This window comes from Notechis scutatus, chromosome 1 (assembly GCF_049901735.1).
Source record: "Notechis scutatus isolate UNSWTSFEM ecotype Mainland chromosome 1, rNotScu1.2, whole genome shotgun sequence".
Lineage (NCBI taxonomy): Eukaryota > Metazoa > Chordata > Lepidosauria > Squamata > Elapidae > Notechis > Notechis scutatus.
The window spans coordinates 56519012-56532744 of NC_142009.1; the positions used below are offsets into that span (position 1 = coordinate 56519012).

Consider the following 13733-nt stretch of genomic DNA (forward strand, 5'->3'; position numbering starts at 1 on the left):
AGATCCAGGATGTTTAAAAATTGTTGATTGACCCGGCTCAGCCAGCACTTTCACTTTCCCTGCTTCCTCCAGCACAATCTTACCCGGCTGCAGGCTTCTTCGTGGCGGCCATTACTGACCGCCGCTCCACCACCTCAGGAAAAAGGGGTTTTTCCGGGCGAGGAGGGGGTCTGCGACACCCCCAACCCCCTGTCCGGATCCCCTCTCTCTTCGGCTGCCTCTACAGGGCAGCCATATCCCCCTGACCCATTTGAATCGGGGGCACCTTGGCAGCAAGCGCAGCAGGAATCGCGGACAGTCGCGAATTCCTGCTGCCACCGAAGCCACGCGAAACCAGAAGTCCCTTCAGTCCCCTGTTGTACATATTCTGACAGATTGGAGCACATTTTTCCTTTGCAAAAAGTCAGAAGCAAAATCGGAATTAAGCAGTTCAACCTTCTTCCTGTTGTCTGTCACCATCTAGTTACCTTCTCCAAGAAGCAAACTGACCACTTCATTGACATTCTTCTTGTTCTGCACCTGTCTCAAAGTACTGTGAGGTTGGGAGTGTTTTTAGTATTCATTGCAAGCCTCAGCTCATTCTAAAAGCCTTAATCTTTTTAAAACCCAAAGTCTTCTCCCTGCAAATGGGCATGGACTCTTTCACTGGTTTATTTGCTAAACATAAGGTCCAATGTCTAATTTGATTATGAGTTTACCTCATTTTAGAGAATCTTATCAAAGTCATTGGCGAATCTAAACCAATTCTCAATTTTTATGCTTTGTTTCTTGACAATATATAGCATGAGTCCTCAAATTTGGCAACTTTAAGACTTGTGGACTTCAACTCCCAGAATTCTGGGAGTTGAAGTCCACAAGTCTTAAATTTGCCAAGTTTGGAGACCTCTAATATATAGAGTCTTCATTTTTTACAGGAGTAATTGGCCTTACAGCCATGTCTCAGCTTTATTCTTCATTTCTTACACACATGATTAGCAGGCTTTAAGTGACTTTGGTGCTCTTATCTGGCCAGCTAAAAAGGAAAAGTTTTAAGAACATTAAATTATCATCTAATAAATCAGTTTATTAACCCATTATGCCTAGTGCGTGGTCTGTGTCTCTGTGTTTGAACATCTTCCTGTTCTTTTTCTTCTTCAGTCTGAGATGCATAGACTGAAAATACCAAGGATGAAACTGAGATATTTGGCTTGCAGAATATGCACTCTGTACTTGAATTTCTATTGTTTGGATCATTAAAAAGGCAGGGATAAAGAATGTAGAGGCCATTTGGCTACATTTTTGGCTACACAGTGGTTTAGCATCAGTGGTGGGATTCAAATTTTTTACTACCAGTTCTGTGAGTGTGGCTTGGTAGGCGTGGCTTGGCTTGGTAGGTGTGGCTTGGTGGACATGGCAGGGGAAGGATACTGTAAAATCTTCATTCCCACCCCGCTCCTGGGGGAAAGTTACTGCAAAATCCCCATTCCCTCCCCACCCCACTAACCTGCTTTCCAGCTCCCTTCTTCTGTGCAGGGGAACAAAAGAAGACCCAGCCAATCAGCTGGGACTCGGGAGGCAGAGAATAGATGGGGTGGAGCCAGTCAGAGTGGGTATATGCCGATTCTCTGAACTACTCAAAATTTCCACTATTGGTTCTCCAGAACTGGTCAGAACCTGCTGAATACCACCTCTGGTTAGCAGGAAGTTCAGATGAGAAAATGTTCTACTTTCCTTTTCATCATTAAGTAGAGTGAGTAAATGTTTGAGTATTTTTAATCTCTCTAGCTTTCTTTGCCAATGTCAAGGTTGCCGAAAGGGTGTCAGGCAATCCATCATCCAGGAAGTAAACATATCCAAGTCTGATAAATTTGAGATTGCTGCACTATGTGCCTTTAAAGACATGGCCTAAAATATGGTTGAAATATAATTAAAGTTTGTGTGACACTACAAATATTTCAGGGTTTATATTTTCCTGAGCTATACTGTACTGTATCAAAAATACTAAGAAGCATGATATTGGAAATCCAACCAGGTTGCTATGAACATGGATAATATCAACTTCCAACTTGCTTAACCAATTGTTTCAGAATTATTGATGCATTTGCATGTGGAGTTTGGATATATTTGAGTTTTGGAATACTGCTTCATCAACTACACCTTTGAAATGCATCTGTGATAATGAAAGTCTAATTCGTCATATGCACAAACATTACTTCAAATATGTGTTTAATGCATGTATACACATGTTTCAGAATACTCTAGTAAAAGCTGAGGAATGTAGCTATGTGTTGCATAATATTCCTTTTAAAAATGAAGGACTACTACTAATTATTAGTAACAATAAGAATTGCAGGGGAATTATCATAAGGGTCTCAGGAAGTGTTATAACTGATCATCAATTTAAACAGGATTTTTCTTACAGGTATACTTACCGTATATGCCGGCGTATAAGACGACCCGGCGTATAAGATGACCCCCAACATTTCCACTCAAAATATAGTTTGTTATATACTCGCCCCTCTTCCGCACGCCTTCCACTTTTGCACTTTTTTTTGAGGCACTTTTGTGCACCGTGGAAACGAATCCCGTGAAGCCGAAAGGAGCAGCCAGCCTTCTCCCAGCTCCCAAGGAAACGAGGCTCGCACCGCCTGGGTTCCGCTGAGGTATCCGGCTGGGGCTGTCAGAAGTTGTTACCGCTGGCGCGGCTCAGCGCGGCTCCAGTCCGCGTTGCCTCGGAAGGGAAAGGCAAAAAGGAAGAGCCGCGGCGGCACTTTGCAATGGCAGCAGCGGCTCCTGGTTTTGCCTTTCCTTCCCGAGGCAACGCGGGACTGGAGCCGCGCGGAGCCGCGCCAGCGGTAACAACTCCTGACAGCCCCAGCCGGATACCTCAGCGGAGCTCGGGCGGTGCGAGCCTCGCTTCCTTGGGAGCTGGGAGAAGGCTGGCTGCTCCTTTCGGCTTCACGGGATTCATTTCACGGTGCGCAAAGTGCCTCAGCCGCGGCAGCACCGCAGTGCTTCCCAATTACTATTTGCCGGCGTATAAGACGACCCGGCATATAAGACGACCCCCCCAATTGGAGGCATGTTTTTCAGGGCAAAAAAGTCATCTTATACGCAGGCAAATACGGTATATTTTATTTAGAAAGAGGAGGAGAATACAAATAAATTATAATTAGGTCATGCTTGATTTGATGCTGACCACTTAATGCCAATCTTTTCAAAATTAAATAATAGATGCTATAGCTGTTTTTGAGAGCTATGAAAAGAAAGCATTTAACTTGAATAAAACCTTTGTAAGTTGATTGAAGAATTATTTTTGCTCAAGAGAACTACCAGACAGTAGTTCGTATCACAGTTAAGAGTCATCCAATAGAAGCATAATTCTGCTAGAAAGCAACACATTCTGCTAGAGTAAAATTCCCTGAGGATGGGCTCTAGCGTGAGTCCAAAAGTTCAGAAGACTAAATCTCAAGTCCTGATGACAGAGCCGAACCCTAACCCTGCATAATTGCCCAAGAGGAATGCAGTCACTTGTTTTAACTAACATATTGTAATTACAAGGATTTGAGAATTACAAAATCAATTGGATGAATATATCTAATTTGTATTTTAAGTTACAGTCTAATTATATAGCTTATAAGCACAGATTCCTTAGGTTCGGACAGCTTTTTAAAAGCAAAAGTTGAGAAAAACTAACAAAGTTATTGTAAATTATGATGTGACACATTGGTTCTAAACTGGTATTAATTACCCCCAGTGGATAATCTGAGCATATCCAATGAAGCAATTTGCAATTGCTTGTTCGTGTGTCAAGAATCCAGTCTGAGCTGCAGCTTGTGAAATAATAGTCTGGGCTCTTTTTAATGGAGGTAAGGACATGATTCGAGACTGGGAAAGGAGGAAATTGGGTCAAATAGTTCAAGAGCCACTCTTCTAGAATCAGTTATGGTAGACATACGTCACAAGTGGAAGAACATATAAGAGACATTAATTTTGAGCAATCTTGTTCTGCCAAAGTTTGGCTGCCTGATCTATAGAAGACTGCATCGAATTTCATGGCACGGAAAGGGGTGGAGACTACTTTTTTTCTGTTTTTCCTTTAGAGTATGAAATCCCAGCCAAGTGTAGCGGACACGCCTCTGGGTGGTTCTTTTATAACTTGGACTCTTCCAGTGTTGCAATATAAGATGAAAGATTCCTAAGAAAGCCTCCTATTGCCTGTTTTGATATCTCTGGGATTGAGGCTGCAGCTGTGTTGGGCAACTTTAGAGAGTGTGATCCAAGAACTTCCTATTTTCCATTCAGAAGAAGCGCAAAATGGTCCCAGAAAAGAATGAACTGGTCTTCTTTGTAAATGGCAAGAAGGTAGGAAAGAACCCGTGTTTCTTATAACATTTCTTCTTGCATCTTAGTTCATGGATTATTCCCGTGGCTCTTTTCCCTCTTTAGCAGATGGCAAAAGCATCGCTCAAAGATTGGATTTAATACTGGATTTAAGACATGTCTTTAAGATATTTACTGACCTATTCAATAAATGACAGAGGAATGAAGAAACAGTGATAGCTGATAAATAGCAATAGCACTTAGGCTTATATACTGCTTTATAGTGCTTTACAGTCCTCTCTATGCGTTTTACAGAATCAGCATATTGCCACCAACAATTTGTGTCCTTATTTTACCCATCTGGAAAGGATGGAAAGCTGAATTAACCTTGAGCCTGGTGGGATTTGAACTGCCAAATTATAGGCAGCTGTCTGCAGAGGTAGCTTGCAGAACTGCACTCTAACCACTGCACCACAGAGGCTCCTTTTAATAATGAATAGCTGTCATTATGGCAATTGGAGATGCTTGTGTTAGAAAACAAATTAAACTTTTTAATGGATCCAATGTTTCTTTAAATCAAAGGGAAGGAAAAAGCATAGCACTTTTCAGGCTATTTCTGTTCCATTTTTGCATTGATAAAGATTTTACTTAAGTCAGGGAACATCACTTTTATAAAAATGTCATTTACAAATTAGTGCTGAGCAAATGCTCAATAAACCCTAACAAAGCTGAATTAAAACTGCAGAAAACCACCAAAGTAAGACAATTAATGCAATCTCACCTGCTACATAGTAAAGTATGCAATCAGATAAATAACATACATATTTCTTGGTTGCCTTCAGCTTTTCCTGACCCTGTCTTTGGTTGCTTTTTAGTTAGCATATTAATATCCAAGATGAACTGCATCATAAAAGTAAGCCCTATTCTCCCTGCCAGAGCCCTATTTTTCTGTTTGACAGTGAGATTAAAAGTTAGTGATTACCAATAACAGATGGGTTCCAGGCTGCAGCTGGAGGAACAGGTAGATTATTCCATTCCTGATGAATTTTAGAGAAAAATATACTGTATTGCAATGTCCTGGTTTGCTTCAGAAAATTTTTACTGCCAGATTCTGCATAGAATTTGCTCTGGCTGCCAGGATGTAGTTCATGAATTGAAACTAAGTTAAAAGCTCCCTTTTCACACCCTTATAAATACTTTAGAATTAGATTAATCTCATATAACATGATCAAATTCTGCTTTTATGGCTGAGCATCTGACTGATGCTTCCCTTAAAAAAAGATACAGATAGCAATTGCTCTACCATAGGGCTATCATACAGAGGTAATGAATGGGGCACACAGCCAGGATGGGGATTATGTAAGTTGTATCAACAATGCATACAAAGTCACTGTTCTTACTTCCTTGAAAACACTGTGGTTTGTAACTGAATTAATCTGTAGTCAGAGGAGGATATTGTTTTTGCTCGTGCTTAATTAAACCGGAGAGCAGAATGACACAATCACCACAGCTTCTTTAAATCTCTGTAGCATTTATCCCAACAGAGGAGGTCTTTTCTTTTCCCTTGTCTTTTTCTAACTACGAGCTTCTTGAAATAAAGAGAAAAGTATAGTCCTGTCCCAATAGATCATTGCTCGGAAGACTGTATTCTTTGTATGTAGGAAAGACCTGCTCAGCCCACAGATCTTTAACTAAAAAAGCTTACCAGACATCTGGAAAAGTTCCTCTTCCCCCTTTTGAATTCTTCAAGAGCTGCTACCAGATCAAGCAGAATAGGCAATATATTGATAGTTACAAGCATGCCACTCATCTAGATGATTCTAGAGCCCTTGTCTTCATGTAAACAATTCTGGCAGCATTCACAATGTACATCTTCTTTAGAGGGTGGCCAATTGAAAACCACACTGAATACATTGGATGACAGACAGGTTGACGACTCGTGATACAAAATGCGCAAAAGCGTTTGTTCCAGCCTTTCACAGAATTAAACATTAACTGAAACCCTTGTAAATCCTCCCCCCCCCCCCGTATAGTATCAGCTGTGTCTCTTCCATGAGTCAAAAATCCTCTGAAATGGTACCAGTATTGATTTTGCAGCTGAAGCTCAAGAAAAGGTTGGGAGGTAATTTGGATTACTTGTTTCATAAAATGAGTCCAGGCTGTAAGTAAAAGATGCATGAGTTCTGTGATAGTCACCTTGACCTAAACAGGCTTTGTGGTGCAAGTTTCTTCAGATCCTTCAAAAACAGAAAGATGATGAAGAGGCACAAAGTAGAGACGGAGCATTTCAGCAAACTCTGAGAACGAATTGACCAGAACACAATATATTGCAGTTGATGGGAAAGGTTACCTTGTCTCTATTTTTGGCAGCCTGATATTGTAAATAACAGGTTCTCAGCTGTTTCGCCAAATTCCAGACAGGAAGGAAAACAAAGGTCTCAAGGTAATAATCAAATGAGTCTTTATTCGTCCATACAATGCTCCGGATTCAGGTAACAATGAGTAACCAAAAGGAATTAAAGTCAGCTCTGGTGCACCTCGCAGCCAGAGCTGTATTTATACAACAGTTAACAACTTAATAATTTTATCTACCATCCAGTGAGCGTTACTGCATCACATCCGATCACCATGTAACACCTTATACACCGTGCTTTTAGCCATTAATTGTTTACCCCTATTTACTATACTTGTACAAACTATCATATTCCATCATTGTATTTACGCCTATGAAGTACCCTCCACCCCTTTCTAGATCGTTAGTTCAGCAGGCAGCATCCTAATCACTTTGTCTACAACCGCCCGCAGGCTGTAACAGCTCAGCGTGTGACGTCAGCAAGGCTCATTATCTCCGTCGAACAGTCGAAGCCCCGGGTTGGGTAGTTAACAGGACTTCCCCCCTCAATAGCATAGTCTGACATGGCACAACGTGTGGTGTCACGGTTCCAGCATGCCTTGGAGACATGACACAGGTATAGTTTGACTTCAAGGCCACCATGATGAGTGATAGGAGGATTTGACAAGATGTAAAAAAAAACAAGCCAAAAACAATACAGGTAGTCCTTACACTTACAACAATTCATTTAGTGACTGAACAGTACTGAAAAAAGTGACTTTGGACTATGTTTTCAAACTTACAACTTTTGCAGCATCCCCAAAGTCACGTGATCAGAATTCAGACATTTGACAACTGCTTGATATTTATTATGACTGCAAGTGTGTCCTAGGATCATGTGGTCACCTTTTGTAACCTTCTGACAAGGAAAGTCAATGGAGAAGCCAGATTCAGTTAGCAATCATATTACTAGCTTAACAACTGCACTGATTCACTTAACAAACGTGGCCAGAAAAGTTGTAAAATGGGGCAAAATTCATTTAACAACTGTCTTGCTTAACAACAGAAGTTTTGGGCTCAGTTGTGGTCATAAGTTGAGGACTACCTATATTTAATTATCTGATTATCATTTGAAGTTCATTAAGCATCTAACTTCTCAAACCAACAATCAAAATCATACTATTTTTCCATTTCTTTATAGCATGACTATAATGTCACTTATATTTGACTGGAAATTTTTGATTAGTACTGATTTTGTAATAAAGGTATATAAAAAGAAAAATAGCTACTGCAGTTAAAGGAGGACCATATGCATTTATTTTACCACTCCTTATACGCTTAATGTCCCAATCAAGGGTCTTCAAACTTGGCAAGTTTAAGACTTGTGGACTTCAACTCCCAGAATTCCTGAGCTACCATGACTGGAGGAGGAATTCTGGGAGTTGAAGTCCACAAGTCATAAAGCTGTCAAGTTTGAAGATCCCTGTAATGGCTTGACTTTGTTTGAGTACATATGCAATAAATCAGCTTTCCCCAAACAGGTGGTCTATAGATGCTGGCTAGAAATTATGGGAATTGCAGAACCTACTTATGTGGAAGAAACTAGATTGGGAAAGTTGAGGGGATTGGGGGCAAAACTTTTTCTTCCACCTGATAGTCTTGGTGGCAAATTAATCTCCCATTAAATCAATGGCAGTAGCAACAAGGGGTTTGTTTTTTGTTTTTGTTAGGAATGTAGCTTTGTCCTGATTCAATCCTTATGTGACAAGTAGTTCCTGTAAAAACATAACAAATGAACATGCAGGAGGAAATAAATTTGAAATTATGATCTTGTTGTTTAACATGTATCATACTGAGTCTTACTGGATCAACACAAAGGTTTATGTAATCCAGCATTCTGCTTCCACAGACTGTGCTTACCTCCCCAGCAATTATTATTGAAGAGCACACTGCTACAAAATATTATGGTTTTGTAAAGACAGCATCAATTTCCTCAATCTCCTTTAAAAAAGCTTCCTTAACTAATTGCCACATTTTATGGCAGTAAACCAAATTATACCAAGAAACGTGCATGTATCTATCCTAAAATTCTTGCCAGTCCAGGCAAAATGAATGTTAACAAATGTTTAGTTTGTGTGCATCATCACCATCACAACTTAAAGCACACAGTGACCTTCTACTCAGCACATAATCTGTTAATAACAAAAGTAATTCAGTATCTTGTGAGGAAGAGAAGCAAGCGTAAATTTTTGGTTTTTTGACCCCGGGATCAAAGTTTTCAACTGAAAAGCAGTTTTGTAATTGATTCTAGTCTGAAAAGATAGAAATAAACTTTATTGTTAATAATTAAAACTAAGTTGGCTATGTTCAGAAGGTCAAAATTTTCTCCTGCTCAAAATCTCATCCTCCACATATCACTTAAAGAAACTAAGGTAGAAAAACTGCATGTTTAGTGAGTAGCAACAGGGGCCCAGCAGCTAGAAACTGCTCAAATGGCCTAATTATAGTTCACATTTTAACCTATTATATCCAACTTTTGGGGTTCATTTGTATTTTAATTTACTGCTGTGCCACCCTAGAAAAGGAGTTCATTTAACCATGAGTGTGCAATGGTTATCCATCTGTCTGGGTTCATACAATCTATTGAACTATAAGATGATTAACTACTGTTAATTTTTGTGTGTTATGCAATATTAGGCACTGTAGATATTTAATAGCTTACAGAAAAGTTTCCAGAGAAAGACATTGAAAGTAATCAGGAATCAACAAGAAGTACTATTATAGAAAAATGCTGATAAATAATTCAATTAAAAATCTGGCTTAAAGGTAGAGCAAGAAAGGTAGGGCAAGATAAGCGACTAGGAGTTCAGTGTAACTGTGCTATAAAATCTACTTTGAAGAGTAAACAACCTGACTCGGTGTCTTTCAGTCTTGTACTGCAATTAGGAAGGAAATTATGTGAATGTTAGCAGAACAGATAGTGCCATCCAGATCTTGGTACATTTTGCATGCTCGTGACTGAAAACCTATGTTTTTGTACATAGAGCAACTAGTACACTACATTGGACCAGGGAGACAAAGTACACCTAATTTGTGATTTCTAGACTTACTTCTAGCACTCAGTACATGACAGAGGGTGTTTAGAACAAGGTTTTTTTTTTTGGTAAAACTTTCTACAATTTAATTAAAAATATTGCCCATTTATTTAAGCTGAAATTATTCTTTCTACTAAACAGTAAGACTATTAACACCTAAATCAAAACAAGGAAATATATTAGAAATCTTTTTTAAAATGAATGATAAAAGGCACCAAAACCTGTTTGAACACCATGGCAAAAGTAAATATACCTTGAACTGAGCTTAACTCCTTGTGACTGCATAAACACATCCAAAATGTTTGCTTGGCAATAATGCAAAACTGATTTATTTTTGTCATTTTCCACAATTTGTTTTGACTTTCTATTGCCTTGCAACTTGTTGATGTCTCCTATCCAATATTGATCAGGTCTGAACCTGATTACCTCCAAAAATCATTGTCATCTGCAGTTGTATATTATAAATGCTATGTGATTCAAGGGCAGGAATATTTCTTTTAAGAAATGGTACTTAATTGGGCTTCTGGTTTTGAGCTTCTTCGGCGACAGACAGAAATCTGCAATCGTGCACGGTTTCGGTCTGGGCTTTATTTATTTATTTATTTGATTTGTCAATTGTTTACAAGATAATAAGTATAAATGTATACATAGTTGTGAATACATGAAATGGGTACATATAAGAAAAATAAAAGAATAAGAGAAACAATAGGACAGGGACGGTAGGCACGTTGGTGCGCTTATGCACGCCCCTACAGACCTCTTAGGAAAGGGGTGAGGTCAATAGTAGACAGTCTAAGGTTAAAGTTTTTGGGGTTTGGGGAAGAAACTACAGAGTCGGGTAGAGTATTCCAGACATTGACCACTCTATTGCTGAAGTCGTATTTCCTGCAATCAAGTTTGGTGCGGTTTACTTTGAGTTTGTATCTATTGTGTGCTCTTGTGTTGTTATGGTTGAAGCTGAAGTATTCATTGACAGGTAGGATATTGCAATGTATGATTTTATATACCATGCTTAAGTCAGACCGAAGACGGCGTAATTCAAGGTTTTCTAGTTCTAGAATTTCAAGTCTGGTGGCATAAGGTATTCTACAACGAGTAGAGGAGTGGAGAACTCTTCTTGTGAAATATTTCTGGACTTTCTCAATTGTGCTAATATCAGATACATGCTAATATCGTGCTAATACGTGCTGATATTGTGCTAATATCAGATATCCAGCTTGCCGCTGGAGCGCCCCGAGCCGGCTGGTTTCGGGGCTAAGCCACCCCGTAGAGGTGGTGAAGAGGGGGGAGACTGCCAGCAGGGTTGAGGAGAGCCGCATCTCTCCTCCTCAGCTGGCTATTACTCCCTTTCCCAAAGGCGGTTGCAGCGGTGGTCAGAAATGGCCACCTCAAAGAAGAACTCGACCGGAAAAGAATGTGCAGGAGGAAGATAACAAGTGAAAGTTTTGGCTGACCGGGTTAAATTGCAAAAGCAACAACTAAGGTACCCTGGAATTTAAACTTACAAAAAAATAACATTGTTCCCAAAGAAGAGTCTGAAGTAGCGAAGGAAAGTGAAAAGGGAAAGGTTTGGTTTTTTCTTTCTTCTCTCCCTTTCCCTATACTGACAACTAAGAGACTTAAATAAGAAATCGGAAAAATCCGCTTTGACATCAACAGGCAATTAAGCTGAAAATAAAACAAAATGTCAAAGGGATAACAAAGATTTCTGGACACTAAATTTTTTTTTCATAAGCAGGAAAGGAGAGAAAAAGAATAAAAGGGCAGGATCTGGAAAGAGGGAGGAGACTGCCTGGAATTGAAAGGAATCTACAGTATAACTTTAACAAGACTTCTAAAAGATACATTTTAACTGAAACTTTGTAACTAAACAGTAGAACCCCAGGAAGAGAAAGTGAAAAAAAAAGCAAAAAGAAATAGCTTGCGTGTATTTGGATTACTTGGTGATCTTTGGATTCTTGGTTATTGCACTTGAATGACTAAAATTAATCGGGTGGTTGTTTAAAAATTTATACAATGGCACTACTTCTGGATGAATTGAAAATGGAACTTAAAAAGTACAAAGAAGATGCACAAGAAGGGAGGGGTTTTTTGGCTTCGTTTTTCAATTCTTAGAAATGGAGATTTGGAACTATGAGAAACAACAAGAAACGTCTGCAAAACAAGACTGGGACAAAGAAGAAGTCATCTTTAATGAACAAGTAATTCTATGTGAGGAAGAAAAAGGAAAGGGGGGGAAAGAGAATGGAGAATCTAAGACTTAAAAAAACAACCAAAGAAAAGAAAAATAAATTGAAAAATAAGTATAATATTGGAAAGCAACAGAAGAGGGGAATACAGAAGAGAGAAATGGAGGTAGAGACATGGGGGTAAACAGGGGAGAGAGAAGAAGAGAGGGAAGAAGGAAAGGAAAAGAAGTTACAAAGGATCGATACAAGACAGGGCCTATTTAGAGATAATGGGTGAAAATTTAATTGAAAAAGGGATTCTGTAAAGGTACATAAGATTGTATTGTTATATTAGTAATAGAAATAATTTTGGAAATTGGAAATAATGTATGATTAAAATGAGGGATAAAATAGTTTGTTAATAAAATAAATGAGAAAATTGAATTAGGAAGGAACGGGAACATTTTAATTAGTTAATGCTTTATAAAATATAAGTGAAGAGGGGGGGATTAATCAAGGTAAGCTTATAACTGTTCCCATAGAAGTATGATATTTAATTGAAAAGTAATGTTAAAGAAGTTAAGATTTTAATTAATATTAACATTAATGATATAATTGAATTGGAATGGAATATATTGTTTTAATTACATATATTTATAATCTTTTTTTTAAAGAATATAGTATGTATTTTATGAATGTACCAAGCAGAATCCGAATGGAATGTATTATATTGAATGTTAAAATTTTAAGGTATATATTGAAGCCTAAATAAGAGTTAAATGGATAAACTTAAAAGATATAAAGGTGTCATACTCCAATTAGCAACTACAGGAGAAACTTTGTTTAATGAGAAAAGATAATATGAAATTGAAACAGGACAGACAAAAAATACAAATATAATGATTTGAATTGAGACGAGATAATTAAAATAAAATTGAGAAAATTAAAAGAGAGGAGAAGCTATGTAGAAAATGTAAAACAGTAATAAGATATGGAATAGAACATAAAAATGAGCATCAAATTGAATTTGTGTCTGTATGAAGAAATGCAACCCGGGATCACGCTACTTTCAAAAAAAATGTTTTATTTGTATTTTTTTGTGTGAAAACTCAAATAAAATTTACAAAAAAAGAAAAAAAAAGAAATGGTACTTAATCAAAGAGACTGGGTGGTTTGTGAAATTCACTCACAAATGGTAGAATGTTCTGACTTCTACAATGTAATCAGATGCTGATGGATGATATCAGTTTGTTTGTTAGCTGCAGCATACATATGTATTTATAGTTAAATATGTTTTACGAAACTATTTTTCTTTTTTCTTTTTAGATAGTGGAAAAGAATGTGGATCCAGAAACTACTTTGCTGACCTACCTTAGAAGGAAACGTATCTGAGCTCAAGAATCATGCACTGCATGGAATTTAAAATAGTCCGTATATTTCCAGGTGGCCTAAGGATTCAGGAGCAGACCAGAGTAGAGTAGAATAAGTTTAAAGATTTCTGAGGATTTCATGCCTGCTAGTTCTGTTCTTCCCAATATTTCTAATTTTGCCAGAATTAAACTGAATGAAAACACATTCATAACTGATAGTAAAATCTCTGTGTGAGAAGATGGATAACCTTCATCTTCTGTCTTGCATTGGAATAATACAAAAGAAGCTGAGCTACTTCTACTTTCATTGATTCCTATGTTGGAAAATCAACATGGCTGATTTCAAAATGCACAAGCAATGCCCATCAACTACCCAATCCCTCTTACCTCCTACTTATCTGCTAATCCCTTATTATCAAGTCCTAAGTTCTTCTATACAGCCTCAGTTATCGCCAGTTGCAATAAC

The 13733-nt window shown here is 38.2% G+C and overlaps 1 protein-coding gene and 1 long non-coding RNA gene across 2 annotated transcripts in view; one reads left to right on the top strand and one right to left on the bottom strand.

Moving 5' to 3' along the window:
- The window catches only part of LOC113421496 (uncharacterized), a 62275-nt gene extending 56000 nt beyond the window's left edge, over window positions 1-6275 (bottom strand). Inside the window, exon 1 of the long non-coding RNA XR_015749473.1 lies at window positions 6008-6275. This is a non-coding gene — a long non-coding RNA (uncharacterized LOC113421496). The remainder of the gene's footprint in view (window positions 1-6007) is intronic.
- XDH (xanthine dehydrogenase) overlaps window positions 4131-13733 on the top strand; it is a 59246-nt gene continuing 49643 nt past the window's right edge. The window contains exons 1-2 of the mRNA XM_026681849.2: window positions 4131-4344; window positions 13224-13281. Of these exons, the coding sequence (XP_026537634.2) occupies window positions 4297-4344; window positions 13224-13281 (106 nt within the window). The 5' untranslated portion in view covers window positions 4131-4296. The remainder of the gene's footprint in view (window positions 4345-13223; window positions 13282-13733) is intronic.